This window comes from Aquarana catesbeiana, linkage group LG04 (genome assembly GCF_042186555.1).
Source record: "Aquarana catesbeiana isolate 2022-GZ linkage group LG04, ASM4218655v1, whole genome shotgun sequence".
Lineage (NCBI taxonomy): Eukaryota > Metazoa > Chordata > Amphibia > Anura > Ranidae > Aquarana > Aquarana catesbeiana.
The window spans coordinates 574,733,572-574,755,154 of record NC_133327.1 but is presented as its reverse complement, the minus strand read 5'-3'; the positions used below and the strand labels follow the sequence as shown (position 1 = coordinate 574,755,154).

The window sequence follows — 21,583 nt, the reverse complement described above, 5'->3', positions numbered from 1 at the left end:
ACAGACAAGATAGAATAGATGGTCAGAGACTGTAAACATGGTACAGGAGATGATCAGAGACTGCAGACATGGTACAGGAGATGATCAGAGACTGTAGACAAGAGACAGTCAGAGACTGCAGACATAGTACAGGAGATGGTCAGAGACTGCAGACATGATACAAGAGATGGTCAGAGACTGCAGACATAATACAGGAGATGGTCAGAGACTACAGACAAGATAGAATAGATGGTCAGAGACTGTAAACATGGTACAGGAGATGATCAGAGACTGCAGACATGGTACAGGAGATGATCAGAGACTGTAGACATGGTACAGGAGATGATCAGAGACTGCAGACATAGTACAGGAGATGATCAGAGACTGCAGACATAGTACAGGAGATGATCAGAGACTGCAGACATAATACAGGAGATGGTCAGAGACTACAGACATAGTACAGGAGATGATCAGAGACTTCAGACATGGTACAGGAGATGATCAGAGACTGCAGACATAGTACAGGAGATGGTCAGAAACTGTAGACATGATACAAGAGACAGTCAGAGACTGCAGTCATAGTACAGGAGATGATCAGAGACTGCAGACATAGTACAGGAGATGGTCAGAGACTGCAGACATGATACAAGAGATGGTCAGAGACTGCAGACATAGTACAGGAGATGATCAGAGACTGCAGACATGGTACAGGAGATGTTCAGAGACTGCAGACATGGTACAGGAGATGTTCAGAGACTGCAGACATAGTACAGGAGATGGTCAGAGACTGTAGACATGATACAAGAGACAGTCAGAGACTGCAGACATAGTACAGGAGGTGGTCAGAGACTGTAGACATGATACAAGAGACAGTCAGAGACTGCAGTCATAGTACAGGAGATGATCAGAGACTGCAGACATAGTACAGGAGATGATCAGAGACTGCAGACATGGTACAGGAGATGATCAGAGACTATAGACATGGTACAGGAGATGATCAGAGACTGCAGACATAGTACAGGAGATGATCAGAGACTGCAGACATGGTACAGGAGATGATCAGAGACTGCAGACATAGTACAGGAGATGGTCAGAGACTGTAGACATGATACAAGAGTCAGTCAGAGACTGCAGACATAGTACAGGAGGTGGTCAGAGACTGCAGACATGGTGCAGGAGATGATCAGAGACTGCAGACATAGTACAGGACATGGTCAGAGACTGTAGACATGATACAAGAGACAGTCAGAGACTGCAGACATAGTACAGGAGATGGTCAGAGACTGCAGACATGATACGGGAGATGGTCAGAGACTGCAGTCATAATACAGGAGATGGTCAGAGACTACAGACAAGATAGAATAGATGGTCAGAGACTGTAGACATGGTACAGGAGATGATCAGAAACTGCAGACATGGTACAGGAGATGATCAGAGACTGTAGACATGGTACAGGAGATGATCAGAGACTGCAGACATAGTACAGGAGATGATCAGAGACTGCAGACATGGTACAGGAGATGATCAGAGACTGCAGACATAATACAGGAGATGGTCAGAGACTACAGACATAGTACAGGAGATGGTCAGAGACTGCAGACATAATACAGGAGATGGTCAGAGACTACAGACAAGATAGAATAGATGGTCAGAGACTGTAAACATGGTACAGGAGATGATCAGAGACTGCAGACATGGTACAGGAGATGATCAGAGACTGTAGACAAGAGACAGTCAGAGACTGCAGACATAGTACAGGAGATGGTCAGAGACTGCAGACATGATACAAGAGATGGTCAGAGACTGCAGACATAATACAGGAGATGGTCAGAGACTACAGACAAGATAGAATAGATGGTCAGAGACTGTAAACATGGTACAGGAGATGATCAGAGACTGCAGACATGGTACAGGAGATGATCAGAGACTGTAGACATGGTACAGGAGATGATCAGAGACTGCAGACATAGTACAGGAGATGATCAGAGACTGCAGACATAATACAGGAGATGGTCAGAGACTACAGACATAGTACAGGAGATGATCAGAGACTTCAGACATGGTACAGGAGATGATCAGAGACTGCAGACATAGTACAGGAGATGGTCAGAAACTGTAGACATGATACAAGAGACAGTCAGAGACTGCAGTCATAGTACAGGAGATGATCAGAGACTGCAGACATAGTACAGGAGATGGTCAGAGACTGCAGACATGATACAAGAGATGGTCAGAGACTGCAGACATAGTACAGGAGATGATCAGAGACTGCAGACATGGTACAGGAGATGTTCAGAGACTGCAGACATGGTACAGGAGATGTTCAGAGACTGCAGACATAGTACAGGAGATGGTCAGAGACTGTAGACATGATACAAGAGACAGTCAGAGACTGCAGACATAGTACAGGAGGTGGTCAGAGACTGTAGACATGATACAAGAGACAGTCAGAGACTGCAGTCATAGTACAGGAGATGATCAGAGACTGCAGACATAGTACAGGAGATGATCAGAGACTGCAGACATGGTACAGGAGATGATCAGAGACTGTAGACATGGTACAGGAGATGATCAGAGACTGCAGACATAGTACAGGAGATGATCAGAGACTGCAGACATGGTACAGGAGATGATCAGAGACTGCAGACATAGTACAGGAGATGGTCAGAGACTGTAGACATGATACAAGAGTCAGTCAGAGACTGCAGACATAGTACAGGAGGTGGTCAGAGACTGCAGACATGGTGCAGGAGATGATCAGAGACTGCAGACATAGTACAGGAGATGGTCAGAGACTGTAGACATGATACAAGAGACAGTCAGAGACTGCAGACATAGTACAGGAGATGGTCAGAGACTGCAGACATGATACGGGAGATGGTCAGAGACTGCAGTCATAATACAGGAGATGGTCAGAGACTACAGACAAGATAGAATAGATGGTCAGAGACTGTAGACATGGTACAGGAGATGATCAGAAACTGCAGACATGGTACAGGAGATGATCAGAGACTGCAGACATGGTACAGGAGATGATCAGAGACTGCAGACATAGTACAGGAGATGATCAGAGACTGCAGACATGGTACAGGAGATGATCAGAGACTGCAGACATAGTACAGGAGATGGTCAGAGACTGCAGACATGATACAGGAGATGGTCAGAGACTGCAGACATGATACAAGAGATGGTCAGAGACTGCAGACATGATACAAGAGAAGGTCAGAGACTGCAGACATGATACAGGAGATGGTCAGAGACTGCAGACATGATACAAGAGAAGGTCAGAGACTGAAGACATGATACAAGAGAAGGTCAGAGACTGAAGACATAATATGATACAGGAGATGGTCAGAGACTGCAGTTCCTATGGACGTTAGTAGATAATGGCCGATCGGCCCTCTCACCTGACCCAGTGATGGTTCCTCTGATCAGGAGTCAGCTCACTCTGAATTGCCCATGGTGACTCCGCTGGGTAGAACCCAGATCTGTATTCTGGCAATGACTCCATTCCTTTCTCTGCCAGGGATGGCACCAGGCTGTGTGTCTTTCACTCTGGTGGCGTAGGGCAGTGGGGTTTCCTCTCTGATGGTGTTCCCTCAGCACTGCCCTCTCCCTCTGGAGTCCTGGGTGTACTTCCCTGAAAGCTTTCCCAGGCTCCTGTATCTCTCTCTCTCTCTCCCATTCAGCTGAGCCTGCTGTGTGGGCTGCAGTTTCCGTGTTACAGTGGGGCTGCCAGTCCTCGGGACTACATGTCCCACAATCCTCTTCTCCTTTTTCTATTCTATTTTTCCCTAGCTGATATAAAGGCGGGGGAAGAAACGTAGTGGGAGGCTGTGCTGGCCAGTGCCACTCACTAGTATAGCAGTGCACGTGCGGAGGAGAGGGAGAGGGAGGGGAAGGGGCGAAAGGAGAGCCCGCAGCTGCAGTGACGGCACTAGGGTTGGTGTCACCAGTGCGGTATAGCATGGTGTCACCCTCCTTCCACCAACTTTAGTCCCCCCTTCGTCAGTGCAGACCCCCCACTAAGTATAAACCCCTCTCTCAGTACAGACCCCCCTTCATCAGTATGGACCCCCCCAGGACAAACCACCCCCCTCCATTAGTAGACCCCCACCAGGACAACCCCCCTCCATTAGTACAGATCCCCCCAGGACAAAGCCCCCCTTCATTAGTACAGACCCCCCAGGACAAAGCCCCCCTTCATTAGTACAGACCCCCCAGGACAAACCCCCTCCATTAGTACAGACCCCCCAGGAGAACCCCCCTCCACTAGTACAGACCCCCACAGGACAAATCCCCCCTTCATTAGTACAGACCCCCGGGACAAACCCTCCTCCATTAGTACAGTCCCCCCCAGGACAAACCCCCACCATTACTACAGACCCCCCAGGAAAACCCCCCCTCCACTAGTACAGACCCCCACAGGACAAATCCCCCCTTCATTAGTACAGACCCCCCAGGACAAACCCCCCTCCTCTAGTACAGACCGCCCACCAGGACAAACCCCCCTCCTCTAGTACAGACCGCCCACCAGGACAAACCCCCCTCCAATAGTACAGACCCCCCAAGAGGACAAACCCCCCTCCATTAGTACAAACCCCCCCAGGACATCCCCCCTCCATTAGTACAGACCCTCCCGGACAAACACCCCCTCCATTAGTACAGACTCCCCCAGAACAACCCCCCTCCATTAGTACAGACCCCCCCAGGACAACCCCCCACCATTAGTACAGACCCCCAGGACAAACACCCCCCTCCATTAGTACAGACCCCCAGGACAAACACCCCCCTCCATTAGTACAGACCCCCAGGACAAATCCCTCCATTAGTACAGACCCCCCAGGACAAATCCCCCCCTTCATTAGTACAGACCCCCCCAGGTCAACCCCCCTTCATTAGTACAGACCCCCCAAGACAACTCCCCCTCCATTAGTACAGACCCCCCAGGACAACCCCCCCATTAGTACAGACCCCCAGGACAACCCCCCATTAGTACAGACCCCCAGGACAACCCCCCCATTAGTACAGACCCCCAGGACAACCCCCCATTAGTACAGACCCCCAGGACAACCCCCCCATTAGTACAGACCCCCCAGGACAACCCCCCATTAGTACAGACCCCCCAGGACAACCCCCCCGTTAGTACAGACCCCCCAGGACAACCCCCCATTAGTACAGACCCCCCCGGACAACCCCCCCATTAGTACAGACCCCCAGGACAACCCCCCATTAGTACAGACCCCCCAGGACAACCCCCCCATTAGTACAGACCCCCCAGGACAGCCCCCCATTAGTACAGACCCCCCAGGACAACCCCCCCATTAGTACAGACCCCCCCAGGACAGCCCCCCCATTAGTACAGACCCCCAGGAAACCCCCCATTAGTACAGACCCCCAGGACAACCCCCCATTAGTACAGACCCCCCAGGACAACCCCCCATTAGTACAGACCCCCAGGACAACCCCCCATTAGTACAGACCCCCCAGGACAACCCCCCATTAGTACAGACCCCCCAGGACAACCCCCCATTAGTACAGACCCCCAGGACAACCCCCCATTAGTACAGACCCCCCAGGACAACCCCCCCATTAGTACAGACCCCCCAGGACAGCCCCCCCATTAGTACAGACCCCCCAGGACAGCCCCCCCATTAGTACAGACCCCCCAGGACAGCCCCCCCATTAGTACAGACCCCCCAGGACAGCCCCCCCATTAGTACAGACCCCCAGGAAACCCCCCCATTAGTACAGACCCCCCAGGACAACCCCCCATTAGTACAGACCCCCCAGGACAACCCCCCCCGTTAGTACAGACCCCCCAGGACAACCCCCCATTAGTACAGACCCCCCCGGACAACCCCCCCATTAGTACAGACCCCCAGGACAACCCCCCATTAGTACAGACCCCCCAGGACAACCCCCCCATTAGTACAGACCCCCCAGGACAGCCCCCCATTAGTACAGACCCCCCAGGACAACCCCCCCATTAGTACAGACCCCCCAGGACAGCCCCCCCATTAGTACAGACCCCCAGGAAACCCCCCATTAGTACAGACCCCCAGGACAACCCCCCATTAGTACAGACCCCCAGGACAACCCCCCATTAGTACAGACCCCCAGGACAACCCCCCATTAGTACAGACCCCCCAGGACAACCCCCCATTAGTACAGACCCCCCAGGACAACCCCCCATTAGTACAGACCCCCAGGACAACCCCCCATTAGTACAGACCCCCCAGGACAACCCCCCCATTAGTACAGACCCCCCAGGACAGCCCCCCCATTAGTACAGACCCCCCAGGACAGCCCCCCCATTAGTACAGACCCCCCAGGACAGCCCCCCCATTAGTACAGACCCCCAGGAAACCCCCCATTAGTACAGACCCCCCAGGACAGCCCCCCCATTAGTACAGACCCCCAGGACAACCCCCCATTAGTACAGACCCCCAGGACAACCCCCCATTAGTACAGACCCCCAGGACAACCCCCCATTAGTACAGACCCCCCAGGACAACCCCCCCATTAGTACAGACCCCCCAGGACAGCCCCCCATTAGTACAGACGCCCAGGACAACCCCCCATTAGTACAGACCCCCAGGACAACCCCCCATTAGTACAGACCCCCCAGGACAACCCCCCCATTAGTACAGACCCCCAGGACAACCCCCCATTAGTACAGACCCCCCAGGACAACCCCCCATTAGTACAGACCGCCCCAGGGACAAACCTCCCTCTATCAGTACAGACACATAACACCCGTGCGGCAGCTAGATAGGACAGTGTGAAGCCGCGCCGCCCGGGTGAAGAACAGATCGAGACAGCCAGGCAGCAGCTTAGGCGGGAGTGAGAGACAGAGGAGAGAACCTGTGTCAGGCTGCAGGCACGGGCCCGTCGGGCCGCCCCCCCCCCTCCTCCCCCCAGCGAAGTCACTGCGCGGCCGCGGCTGGTCTCTCTCAACACAGAGACCAGCTGCTCCGATCTCCGGTGGCTGCTCTCCTCTGACAGGAGGAGGAGGGAGGGGGGACGGGCTCTACCAGTGAAAAGCACAGCGGCCGCTCCGCGGCGGTGACCTGCGGACAGAGCTATCCAGAAGTGTCCAGAAGCACGGAGGGGAGAATGAGGAGGGAGGGGAGCACTCTGGCGCTTCAGCGCCCCCACCTCTCTGGCGCCTGGGTGCACTGCACCCCGTGCACCCGCCTGGGACCGGCCCTGTGTGTAAGACTTTTTGGGAGCCTAGCCGCGTACAGGACCCCGAAAACCAAGCATCACCTTCAGGATTTCCAAGGGCGTAAATTTTTGATTTCGCTCCTCACTACCTATCACAGTTTTGAAGGCCATAAAATGCCAAAATAGCACCCCCCCCCCCTAAATGACCCCATTTTGGAAAGTAGACACCCAAAGCTATTTGCCGATAGGTATGTTGAGTCCATGGAATATTTTATATTTTGCCACAAGTTTCGGGAAAATTACAATCATTTTTTTTTTCACAAAGTTGTCACTAAATTATATATTGCTCAAACATGCCATTTGCATATGTGAAATTACACCCCAAAATACATTCTGCTGCTTCTCCTGAGTACGGGTATAACACATGAGACTTTTTGGGAGCCTAGCTGTGTACAGGACCCTGAAAACCAATCACCGCCTTCAGGCTTTCTAAGGGCGTAAAATGGTGATTTCACTTCCTCACTAACTATCACAGTTTCGGAGGCCATGAAATGTCAAGATAGCTGCAGCTGAATGGCTTACCTGCTAAGCAAATGATGGTTAACAATAAAACAAAGTAACATTACAGTAAAACAGTAAGACATGCCATACCATAAAACATAGTAAAAAGTAACAATATAACAATAAAACCACAACTATTTTTGGCTTTTATATTTTTTTGTGTGTTTTTTTTGTTTTTTTTTACACTTTTATATAAACTGTAAACGTTCCAGAGTAGGGTCTCTGGAACGTTTACAGGACCCTGAAAACCAATCACCGCCTTCAGGCTTTCTAAGGGCGTAAAATGGTGATTTCACTTCCTCACTAACTATCACAGTTTCGGAGGCCATGAAATGTCAAGATAGCTGCAGCTGAATGGCTTACCTGCTAAGCAAATGATGGTTAACAATAAAACAAAGTAACATTACAGTAAAACAGTAAGACATACCATACCATAAAACATAGTAAAAAGTAACAATATAACAATAAAACCACAACTATTTTTGGCTTTTATATTTTTTTGTGTGGTTTTTTTTTGTGTTTTTTTACACTTTTATATAAACTGTAAACGTTCCAGAGTAGGGTCTCTCAAAATGTGATGGCCATCTCATCTTTCGAGACCCTATGTAAGTGTGCCCTAGGACTGTACAATGCTGTACCCTCCGCTAATACTCCACTAGTGTGTGGTAGCATTCAAAACATTCACCAATGCAAAGACCAGGTTGGTCAGGACAGGAGGGACAATAAAAGCATGAGTCACGCCTATATCGGCGTTTTCTGCAGGCACAACATTTTATTTGGGGATTTCTTTGGATAGGGTTACCAGGGAGGACATACGGAAAATGCCTCTCGTGCAGATGGCTCACTGCTTTTGGAATTGGGAAGTTGGGCCACAGCACCGTCTGGAAACAGAAGGGCTGTGATTATCTCTTCCTGGAATTTAAGGAAGGATCCGGTTCATCCTGAAGCTTTGTATAGCACATAAGCATTCGGCTGAGCCAATTGGAATAAATATACAGACACTTTTTTATACCAGCGTCTGGCCTTACGGGCAATTAGGTACAGCGCCAACAATTGGTCGTTGAGGTCCACCCCTCCCATGTTAAGGTTGGATTTATGGACACAGAGGGGTTTCTCCACAACACTGGTTGTGGCTTGAATTTGGACTGTCATGTCTGCGTGAAGGGAACTGATCAGCAGGTCCAGATCAGAAATCATTGGCCTGGGCCTGGAGACTGATCGGTTCTGAAATGAATCCGATCGTTGCGGGCGCTGCAAGGTAACGTTGTTTTGCCCGCCAGTGCCGTTCTGCCACAGTAAAACTGCGGCGGCTGGTCGGGAACCAGTTAATGAGATTGACTGTATGTTTGGGGTTATTGTCCTGCTGCAGAATAAATATGCCTCCCTGATAGTATGGCATTAAGCATAAGTATCTGCCCGTATTTCTCAGCACTGAGGACACCATTGATCCTGACCTAATCTCCAATTCCATTTGCAGAAATGGAGCCCCAATTTCCAACGAACCTCCACCATGCTTCACTGTTGTCTGCAGACACTCATTATTGTACCACTCTCCAGCCCTTTGGCAAACAAACTGCCTCCTGCTACAGCCAAATATTTTAAATTTAACTCATCAGTTCAGAGCGCCTACTGCCATTTTTCTGCACCCCAGTTCCTATGTTTTCGTGAATACTTGAGTCACATTGCATTGTTTCCATGTCGACGGTATGGCTTTTTGGCTGCAATTCTTCCATGTAAACCACTTCTGGCTAGACTTCTCCGGACAGTAGATGGGTATACTGGGGTCCCACTGGTTACTGGCAGTTCTGTGCTGATGGCACTGCTGGTGTTCTTCTGATATGGAAGGGAAGGAACCATGATTTGTCTTCATCCACTGCATTAAGTTTTTGTTGGCAGACCAGTGCGTCTACGGTCCTCAGTGTTGCCCATTTAGTTGGGCTTCTTCAAAAGAGCTTGAACAGCAGATCTTGAAACCCCAGTCTGCTTTGAAATTTTTGCCTGGGAGAGACCTTGTTGATGCAGTATAACTACCTTGTGTCTTGTTGCTGTGCTTAGCCTTGCCATGATGTATGACATGATATGAAACTGTCTTCTACAACCTCACCTTAGTAACAGAGTTTAGCAGTTCCTTAGAACCTTCTTGTTATAATTGGTTAATCATAAACCTGACTCTAAGGGTCGGTTCACACTACGACTTGAGATCCGACTTGTCAGCCCTCAAGTCGCCCAAAGTCGCTTGACTTTGGGAATTGCATTATAGTCAATGAGAGCCGTCTTAATGTATACTACTGAAGACGCTCCGACTTCAGAAAAAGTTCCTGTACTACTTCAAGGCGACTTCTAGGTGACCTGTACCCATAGAATTCAATGGAAGTCACCTCCAAGTCGGATCCTTATCTATAGTGAAGCGACTTTACAGGAAAAAGAAAAGATTATGAGGGGGAAATCCACGCCAAATTTTAAATAAAAAACTGGCATGGGTTCCCCCTCCAGGAGCATACCAGGCCCTTAGGTCTGGTATGGATTTTAAGGGGAACTCCCTATGCCGAAAAAAACGGCGTGGGGGTCCCCCCCAAATCCATACCAGACCCCTATCCGAGCACACAGCCCGGCCGGTCAGGAAAGGGGGTGGGGACGAGCGAGCGCCCCCCTCCTGAACCATACCAGGCCGCATGCCCAGCAACATGGGGGGGTGCTTTGGGGAAGGGGGGCGCCCTGCAGCCCCCCTACCCCAAAGCACTTTGTCCCCATGTTGATGAGGACAAGGGCCTCTTGCCGACAACCCTGGCCATTGGTTGTCGGGGTCTGCGGGCGGGGGCTTATCGGAATCCGGGAGCCCCCTTTAATAAGAAGGCCCCCGGATCCCGGCCCCCCACCCTATGTGAATGAGTATGGGGTACATCGTACCCCTACCTATTCACCTGGGGGGAAAAAGTGTCAATAAAAAAACACACTACACAGGTTTTTAAAGTAATTTATTAGGCAGCTCCGGGGGTCTTCTTCCGACTTTGGGGGTCTCTTCCGACTTCTCCGCTTTCTCCAGCCTCTTCTCCCAGTGTCCAGTTCTTCTCCCGCCCTCCTGTTCTTCTGCCGGGCTGCTCCGCTATCTTCTGCTCTTTTGCCGCTCTCTTGCTAGTGGTGGCCCGGTCTTCTCCGTCGTCTTCTTCCCTCTTCTCTTCTTCCGATGTTGACACGACGCTCTCTCCCGATGTAATGCCATGTGCGCAGTGCGCAACGACTTATAGAGGCATGGGCGTGGTCACGGAGTGATGTCATCTGGTAACTCCGCCCCTTATGAGGTCACCTCCCAGGGCATGATGGGACTGTGACGTCATAAGGGACAGGGTCACCAGGTGACATCACATTCCTACTTTACAGAGTGTTTCTTCACACCTGCCTAAAACCTTTGCACGGTACTGTATATAAACACCTTGGGGTTGATTTACTAAAGGCAAATATACTGTGTACTGCAAGAGCACTTGCTCCAGAGCTTAGTAAATTAGGTAAAACTACACTTTGCAAAGAATACCCAATCACATGCAAGGAAAATAAAAAACAGCATTTTTGTTTGTGCATGATTGGATGATAGAAACCAGCAGAGCTTCCCCTCAGATCTAGAGCAAATGCACTTAAAGTGCACTTGCATTGCACAGCATATTTGCCTTTAGTAAATCAACCTCACAGTGTATCCTGTTTTATGCAATGCATTTTAGGGGTTGATTTACTAAAGGCAAATGGATTGTACACTTGCAAGTGCAGTTGCTCCAGAGCTTAGTAAATGAGCAGAAGCTCTGCTGACTTCCATCATCCAATCATGTGCAAGCAAAAATGCAGTTTTTTTCATTTCCTTTGCACATGATTGGGTATTCTTTGCAAAGTGAAGCTTTACCTTATTTACTAAGCTCTGGAGCAATTGCACTTGCAGAGTGCACAGTCAATTTGCCTTTAGTAAATCAACACCATAGTCTTTCACAATTATTACATAAGCAATAAACACAAAAATATTCATCTTTATACCCTATGTTCATATTTGACATTAAAGCTAAGTTCATAATACTATGTTTCGTAAACATGCGCAGAATTGTATGCTTTCCCAACACACTTATAAATGTACTGCCCTTGTAGCAGAAGTACAGCAGCACTGAAGGTCAGGAAGATCTCCCAGTATGTACCCATTGTGGGATCAATCCTCAGCCAACTACATCCAGAATGGAAGCTAACTCTTGTGGGTAGAAAGCTAATTTAAATCTCTACATTGTTTCATGTTTATAGTGGTTTGCCCAAGATTATCCCAGAGAAGATCACTCCAGAGACGCAAGCAAAGGGCACGGTGATGGAGCCCGAGGAACATCAAGACACTTCTGCTGAAAGGTGAACATCTGCGATACATACACATATAGTATTATAAAGTCACATATTTGTAGTATAAAGTCTAAAAGGTAGACGTTGATCTGCAAAATACTGAATATAAACATTTTTACCGGTTATTTAACTCATTCTCAGTGGAGCTGAGGGTGAGGAGGTTCTCCCAGTATATACCTATTGTGGGATCAATGCTCAGCCAACTGCATCCAGAATGGAAGCTATCTCTTGCGGGTAGAATGCCACTTTAAATCTCTGCATGCATTATTTAATGTTTACAGTGGTGTGCCCAAGATTTTTCCAGAGAAGATCACTCCAGGGACCCAAGCAAAGGGTAAGGTGACAGAGCCTGAGGAACATCAAGACACTGCTGCTGAAAGGTGAACATCCCCAAGATACACACACACACATACAGTATTTATTAGATGGGGTAAGCTGCTTGGGAGTCTTTTAATGATCATCAGTGGGTGCACTCCGCCATTAGGTTCCACTCTGATTTGTAGTATAAAGTCCCAAAGATAGACATTGCACTTTTAAATCAACATTTTTTTTTCCAGTCATGTGAACATGATGAGGGGCAGGGATGCTCAAAACTGTCTTCCTGGTGTACATGTTATATGTAAATTCATTTGATATATACTGTGTATATATAGACACACACTTTACCCTGTATTATAAAATGTATTATAGTCTTTAACAATTATTACATAAGCAATAAGCACAAAAATACTCATCTTTAAAACCTATGTACATATTTGGCATTAAAGTTAACATTACTGTGTGGTAACATATGTAGAATTGTGTGCTTTCCCAACACACACAGAAACACGCTGGCCTTTTAGCAGATGTACAGTGGTGCTGGGGTTCTCTAAGTATATGCCAATGAATTAACTTTCCGATCTCAAGGAACGCCTGCGAAGAATTACTATATCTACAACTCTTGATACATTAGAGTGATGGTCAGTGAGAAGAGTGCTCCTTACATTTGTGGTCATTGGGAAGAATTACCTCCTTACAGGTAGCTAAAAAGATGAATAGTGTCAGTGGGAACTTATCTAAGAGGCAGAAATGGCTCACTGCTCAAGGAACCCCTAGCAACCTCTGGAGGAACCCTGGTTGAGAAACCCTGGTCCAGAGACTCAAGCAAAGGGCACGGTGACAGAGCCCGAGGAACATCAAGACACTGCTGCCGAAAGGTGAACATCTCTAAGATACCTGAGAGACATACATATACAATATATATTAGATGGGGTAAGCACAGGAGTATTTTAATGATCATCAGTGGGTGCACTCCGCCAATAGGTTCTACTCTGCTTTGTAGTATAACTTCCCAAAGATAGATGTTGCACTACAAAATGCTGAATATCAAAAAAAATTTCAGTCATGTGAACATGATGAAGGTTGAGGATGCTCGAAACTGTCTTTGTGTTGTACATTTTATGCATACTGTAGATACAATATTTGGTGTGACCACACTTTGCCTTCAAAACAGCATCAATTCTTCTAGGTACACTTGCACACAGTTTTTGAAGGAACTCGGCAGGTAGGTTGTTCCAAACATCTTGGGGTACTAAGCACAGATCTTGTGTGGATGTAGGCTGCCTCAAATCCTTCTGTCTCTGCCTGTAATCCCAGACTCGCTGATGTAGAGATCAGGGCTCTGTGGTGGCCAAACCATCACATCCATCACATCCCGGACTCCTTGTTCTTCTTTACGCAAAGAGAGTTCTTAATGACATTAGTTAAATGTTTGAAGATGTTGTCCTGCTGCAGAATACAATTGGGGCCAGTCACACACCTCCCTGATGGTATGACATGATCAGGGTCGTAGATAATTTTTTTCCTAGGGGGGGGAGGGGTTCTGGACTTTCAACCTTAAAGGCATCATTTACACTTTAATGTTGGGGAGGTACGGTAAAAACATGTGACAACATAGTGGGGCCACGAGGCTTTGCAATGCAGCGCAGCAAAAATGATCCCCATTCAACTGAATAGAAGGCAATGCACGCAGTTGTGGTGCGGTAGTGTACTCATTAGTACAGCAAGCTCCTTCTAAGCTCCCTAGATTATTTTTTGTTCAGCCCACTGGGTTGAACTAAAAAAACTTACCGTGTGAACCAGGTTTAGATCTCATTCAAATGTTCTAAATGGCCATGGAATGGCAAATATACCATGAATACCTACAGCCAGGATCCCAGATGTTCCAATTTTTGTCAGCTGATCAGCTGATCAGCCTGTTCACCTGAGGGCTCTGAAAAGAGCCACTGCTGTTAACATGTATCTGCACATCCAGTGGTCCCCATGTTTAAGCTCCGGGAGACAAAGCAAAACACGTTGGGGTGTGGCCCGGCAGGAACCCGGGCTGAGGAAGTCTCTCCCATCACTAGTACATTAGTGATTAGTGGTAATTTAGTATGATGTGCGGCACCAGAAATTTTCTTTTCTGTTCCCTTTAGTGACTACAGGAGCTGGGATGAGCTCCATCCCTTGCCGACACTCCTGCAGCACGTTCGGTATCATCTACATTACTCCGCACATCGATTAAGCCTGAGGGACACATTAACAAACTGTGGGTCACAGTGGTTAACTGCTGTTAGGGACAAAATTATGACCCTGGATGCGGAGAGATTTTATCCAAGGCAAAAATGTATCTCTACCTGCAGGTAACCACTGGATGTGCAGCATAGGTGTGCGCACAGGGTGTGCCAGATGTGCCTGGGCACACCCTAATCGCCTTGTGTGGTGCATATTCCCCCCTGTTTAGACCACTGATATTTCATCCCTAAAAAAAATGTTACAAAATAAAACACTTTAAAAAGAATAAAATAAAACTACTGACACTGTCCACTGCCCTACTGACACCATCAGTACATATACACATGCATATGTATTTGAGCTTTGGGGTGCACACCCTAATGCAAGAGGCTGCGCACACCTATGATGTGCAGATACATGTGGATACATGTTTACAGCAGCAGACAGCCTTGGCTCTTTTTAGCCCATCACTCAGGCGTACAAATGTACAGATATTAGAACATCTTATCCTGGGTGCAAGTATTTGCAGTATACTTGCTGCACCATGGTCATGTAGGATGTATGAATGAGACCCAAGACTGGATTTTAGCTATCCTTACTGTGCAAGATGAGCAGGTGCAAGAGGCAACATATTGTGGTAGGCAGTAAATTCAGTGATTTATTTAAACTTTAAAAAACTGTGTCCTAAGAAATTTTATGAAATGTTTTAAGAGCTAAAAATAAAAAAAAAATATTGTGCACTGCCTACCACAGGATGGTGTCCTTTGCACCTGGTCAATATGGTTGGCTTTTATTCAGTCTTAAACTGTAGTAAACCCAGCTTTTGAATTTGTACCTACAAGTAAGCCTATAATAACACTTACCTGTAGGTACAGTGAATATCTCCTAAACTTGTGGTGTTTAGGAGCTATTCATATAAAAAGCAGCCATGATGTCACCAGTGCATGCGCTCTGAAGGGACGGCATACCACTTGGTTGTACTTCTTCTGGAGGGGAGTGCTGTTTGTTCTGCACTTTTGTGACCCATTTTTAGTCGACAGCCAGCTATAGCCTGCTGTCAGCTGACATCGCTCAGCGGGTCCAGGCTGTGAAAAGATCCTAACTTTAAAGTCAGGTAGCCAGCCGCTCAGTGAGCCGCAGAGACCCTGAGCCAGCTGGTCCTGCCCCCTCCATAGCCTGGCATTCCAGTGAGCGTGGGGGAGGGGGGCAGAACCATGGACTGACAGTCACCACTGCTCACGGAAGGCTGAGTGATCAGTGGTCTTTGATCGCTCTGTTGTTTGTCTTAGAAGCAGCTGGGGACAGATGCAACATTGGATCAATGTTCCATCCACCTGGGTAAGTATAATTTAAAAAAAAACCCATCTTTTTAAAGGAAAAGAAAAACCCCTCTCCTCCTAAGAACCCTCCCTCCCCAAGCAAAGATTCCCAGTGTAAAATATCTCCCTCCCTCAAATATCCCCCCCAAAAATTAAACCTCCCGTCTCTAAACCGACCCCCCCAAAGCAAAAATATCTCCCACAGTCAACACCCTTTCCCCCAGCAAAGATTCCTAATTATGAAGAAAATCTCCCTTCATCCAATCAAACTCCCTCCCAGAAGCAAATACCTGCCATTAACCACCCCTGTAAACTTCTCTACAAGAAACTCCCCCCTTCTCCAAAAGCAAACCCACCCCCCTTTCCTTAGCCCCCCTCCAAAAGAAACTCCCCCAGGCTGGAATTCTCACTTCCTCCTTCCCAAAACAGAAAATTGATGCCTCCCCACTTACCAGACCTCAGATTCAGCACGGCACAGAAGTATGAAAACTTCTGCATCCCCAGTCTCCCTTCAGCTGTGTCATATGATACCTTCAGTCTAGGAGTTCCCTCAACCGTGCACTGTCAATTGCCAGCATCTGAGACCTTGCAGTAATTTCATGCTTTTCAGGGGGGCCCCTTATTAAACTGAGGGGGTGGAGCACAATAGAAGGGGGGCTGGCTGCTGCACTCCGAAACTCTGATTGCTTCTGCTGTGCTGATGCTGAGGCTAAACAGCAGGGACACTGTGCATTTTGTCAGGATGCTCTGGGGGAAGTTTGAACACCCCTGACCCCCCCCCCCTTATCTACGCCCCTGGGCATGATGGATAAGTATCTACCTATATTTATAAGCAGCCAATGTCATTAAGAATTATCTTCAGCGTAAAGAAGTACAAGGAGCTCCGGAAGTGATGGTTTGGCCCCCACAAATCCCTGAGCTCAACATCATCGAATCTGTATTTCTCATTATTGAGAACACCATTGATTCTGAGCAAATCTCCAACTCCATTTGCAGAAATGCAGCTGCAAGGAACCTCCACCATGCTTTACTATGTGCAGACACTTATTATTGTACCGCTCTCCAGCCCTTCGGTGAACAAACTGCCTCCTGCTACAGCCAATATTTTTCCCACATCAGAGGTATGGCTTTTTGGCCACAATTCTTCCATGAAGACCACTTATGAACAGATTTTTCCAGACAGTAAACAGGGAAGTAAGCATGATTTGTCTTTCATCTGCTGCATTAACCTCCCTGGCGGTATTCCCGAGTTTGGCTCGGGGTGCATTTTCAGGACCAAAATCGGTAACCCCGAGCCACACTCGGGATCGTATTGCAGGATCCAGGCAAAGTTACTTACCTTGTCCCCAGGATCCTGAGATGTCTCCCCGCTGTGTGTGCGAGCCGTGTCTCTGCTCAATCTATCACAGTGTTCCCTGCGAGCGTTGCGACGCATGGGGACGGAGCACGGCGCCAAATTAAAAAAGTTAAAACATCCCTTTTGTCCCTAGTGGTTTGTCCAGTGCCCTGCATGCAGTTTTAAATTATATATACTGTTCTTTCTACCTGGAAACTGGAGATTGTCCATAGCAACCAAAAAGTGTCCCTTTACATGAAAAGCGGTTTTAGACCAGCTAGAAAACAGCGATAATAAATTAGAATCACTTGCAGAATTGCAGATAGTGATTTGTGGGGAAATTCTTCATCAAACACTGAAAGTACTGACAGCTACAATTCTGCAACTCTCCAGGGCGGTTACCTTGCGGGCACGCTCCCGAGTCCAGCATTTGCATGTATAAACACAGAATGCCGGACTCTGCCCCGTCGCCCGGGTCATTGGATTTGATTGACAGCAGTAGGAGCCAATGGCTGCACTGCTATCAATCTATCCAATTAAGAGCCGAGAACCCCGGGCAGAGAGATACAGAGTGCCTCCGCCGAGAGAACGAACGGGGTCAGGTGAGTAAAACGGGGGGGGCTAGGTGGGATGGTTAGTGTCATAAGTTTATTCATCTTAATGCATAGGATGCATTAAGGTGAAAAAACATGAGGGTTTACAACCCCTTTAGGTTTTCTTGGCCAACCACTGCATCTAGGGTCCTCAATGTTGCCCATTTCTTTGTGCTTCTTCAAAAGAGCTTGAACAGCACATCTTGAAACCCCAGTCTGCTTAGAAAACGTCGCCTGGGAGAGACCTTGCTGATGCAGTATAACTACCTTGTGTCTTGTTGCTGTGCTCAGTCTTGCCATGATGTATGACATGTGACATAAAACTGTCTTCTACAACCTCACCTTAGTAGCAGAGTTTAGCTGTTCCTCACCCAGTTTTACGCCTCCTACACAGCTTTATGTTTTTATTAATGACTGTGTTTCAACCTACATATGAAATTAATGATTATTAGTGCCTTCTTGATATAATCGGTTAATCATAAAACTGACTCTAATCCTATAAAATCCCTGACTTTGTGCAAGTGTACGAATTGATGCTGAATTGATGCTGGTTTGAAGCCAAAGAGTAGTCACACCAAATATTTGATTTCAAATTTTCTTCTGTCCACTCACTTTGCATTTTGTAAATTGCTAAAAATAAACAATTAAAATATACATTTTGAAAGCATTCCTACTTTACAGGCTCAAATTGATGGGGTTTATTTTCAGAATTTTTCAGTTTGTTTGCGCCCCCCTAAAAAATTTTGAGCACCAGCCGCCAATGGGGTTGATTTACTAAAGGCAAATATACTGTGTACTGCAAGAGCACCTGCTCCAGATATTAGTAAATGAGGTAAAACTACACTTTGCAAAGATTACCCAATCACATGCAAGGAAAATAAAAAATAGCATTTTTGTTTGTACATGATTGGATAATAGAAACCAGCACAGCCTTCCCTTTAGATCTAGAGCAAATGCACTTAAAGTGCATTTGCAGTGCACTTCAAAGTGCATTTGCAGTGCACTTTTAAAGTGCACTTGCATTGCACAGTATATGTGCCTTTAGTAAATCAACCTCACAGTGTACCCTGTTTTATACAATGCATTATAGTCTTTCACAATTATCACATAAGCAATGAACACAAAAATATTCATCTTTATACCTTATGTTCATATTTGACATTAAAGCTAAGTTCACACTACTGCATTTCTGAAACATGCGCAGAATTGTATGCCTTCCCAGCACACGCATAAATGTACTGCCCTTTTAGCAGAAGTACAGCAGCGCTGTCATGTCAGAAAGATCTCCCAGTATGTACCCATTGTGGGATCAATCCCCAGCCAATTCCATCCAGAATAAAAGCTATCTCTTGTGGGTAGAATGTCACTTTAAATTTCTACATTGTTTCATGTTTATAGTGGTGTGCCCAAGATTATCCCAGAGAAGATCACTCCAGAGACTCAAGCAAAAGGTACGGTGACAGAGCCCAAGGAACAGCAAGACACTTCTGCTGAAAGGTGAACATCTGAGATACACGCACATATAAAATTATAAAGTAACACATTTGCAGAATAAAGTCCAAAAGATAGAAGTTGCACTAAAAAATACTGAATATCAACATTTTTAGCGAACTTTTAGTACAGGCTCTGTGGCGCTGAGGGTGAGGGGGTTCTCCCAGTATATACCCATTGCGGGATCAATGCTCAGCCAACTGCATCCAGAATGGAAGCTATCTCTTACGGGTAGAATGCCACTTTAAATCTCTACATGCATTGTTTCATGTTAACAGTGGTGTGCCCAAGATTATCCCAGAGAAGATCACTCCAGAGACCCAAGCAAAGGGTATGGTGACAGAGCCCGGGGAACATCAAGACACTGATGCCGAAAGGTGAACATCCCCATTATACATACACACATGCAGTATTTATTAAATGGGGTAAGCTGCATAGGAGTCTGGAATGGAATGGAAGCTAACTCTTGTGGGTAGAATGCTAATTTAAATCTCTACATTGTTTCATGTTTATAGTGGTTTGCCCAAGATTATCCCAGAGAAGATCACTCCAGAGACGCAAGCAAAGGGCACGGTGATGGAGCCCGAGGAACATCAAGACACTGCTGCTGAAAGGTGAACATCTGCGATACATACACATATAGTATTATAAAGTCACATATTTTTAGTTTAAAGTCTAAAAGGTAGACGTTGATCTACAAAATACTGAATATAAAAATTTTTACCAGTTATTTAACTCATTCTCAGTGGCGCTGAGGGTGAGGAGGTTCTCCCAGTATATACCTATTGTGGGATCAATGCTCAGCCAACTGCATCCAGAATGGAAGCTATCTCTTGAGGGTAGAATGCCACTTTAAATCTCTGCATGCATTATTTAATGTTTACAGTGGTGTGCCCAAGATTTTTCCAGAGAAGATCACTCCAGAGACCCAAGCAAAGGGTACGGTGACAGAGCCTGAGGAACATCAAGACACTGCTGCTGAAAGGTGAACATCCCCAAGATACACACACACACATACAGTATTTATTAGATGGGGTAAGCTGCTTGGGAGTCTTTTAATGATCATCAGTGGGTGCACTCCGCCATTAGGTTTCACTTGGATTTGTAGTATAAAGTCCCAAAGATAGACATTGCACTTTTAAATCAACATTTTTTTTTCCAGTCATGTGAACATGATGAGGGGCAGGGATGTTCAAAACTGTCTTCCTGGTGTACATGTTATATGTAAATTCATTTGATATATACTGTATATATAGACACACACTTTACCCTGTATTATAAAATGTATTATAGTCTTTAACAATTATTACATAAGCAATAAGCACAAAAATACTCATCTTTAAAACCTATGTACATATTTGGCATTAAAGTTAACATTACTGTGTGGTAACACATGTAGAATTGTGTGCTTTCCCAACACACACAGAAACATGCTGGCCTTTTAGCAGATGTGCAGTGGTGCTGGGGTTCTCTAAGTATATGCCAATGAATTAACTTTCCGATCTCAAGGAACGCCTGCGAAGAATTACTATATCTACAACTCTTGATACATTAGAGTGATGGTCAGTGAGAAGAATGCTCCTTACATTTGTGGTCATTGGGAAGAATTACTTCCTTACAGGTAGCTAAAAAGATGAATAGTGTCAGTGGGAACTTATCTAAGAGGCAGAAATGGCTCACTGCTCAAGGAACCCCTAGCAACCTCTGGAGGAACCCTGGTTGAGAAACCCTGGTCCAGAGACTCAAGCAAAGGGCACGGTGACAGAGCCCGAGGAACATCAAGACACTGCTGCCGAAAGGTGAACATCTCTAAGATACCTGAGACACACACATATACAGTATATATTATATGGGGTAAGCACAGGAGTATTTTAATGATCCTCAGTGGGTGCACTCCGCCAATAGGTTCTACTCTGCGTTGTAGCATAACTTCCCAAAGATAGATGTTGCACTACAAAATGCTGAATATCAAAAAAAAATTCAGTCATGTGAACATGATGAAGGTTGAGGATGCTTGAAACTGTCTTTGTGTTGTACATTTTATGCATACTGTAGATACAATATTTGGTGTGACCACACTTTGCCTTCAAAACAGCATCAATTCTTCTAGGTACACTTGCACACAGTTTTTGAAGGAACTCAGCAGGTAGGTTGTTCCAAACATCTTGGGGTACTAAGCACAGATCTTGTGTGGATGTAGGCTGCCTCAAATCCTTCTGTCTCTGCCTGTAATCCCA

At 46.7% G+C, this 21,583-nt stretch overlaps 1 protein-coding gene across 3 annotated transcripts in view; it reads left to right on the top strand.

Moving 5' to 3' along the window:
• Positions 1-21,583, top strand: part of LOC141140678 (uncharacterized) — a 161,013-nt gene that overhangs the window by 87,760 nt on the left and 51,670 nt on the right. For all 3 annotated transcript variants that reach the window (XM_073628091.1, XM_073628090.1, XM_073628089.1), the window contains 6 exons: positions 11,983-12,081; positions 12,354-12,452; positions 19,254-19,352; positions 19,625-19,723; positions 19,862-19,960; positions 20,233-20,331. In XM_073628091.1, coding sequence (XP_073484192.1) covers positions 11,983-12,081; positions 12,354-12,452; positions 19,254-19,352; positions 19,625-19,723; positions 19,862-19,960; positions 20,233-20,331 — 594 coding nt within the window. The remainder of the gene's footprint in view (positions 1-11,982; positions 12,082-12,353; positions 12,453-19,253; positions 19,353-19,624; positions 19,724-19,861; positions 19,961-20,232; positions 20,332-21,583) is intronic.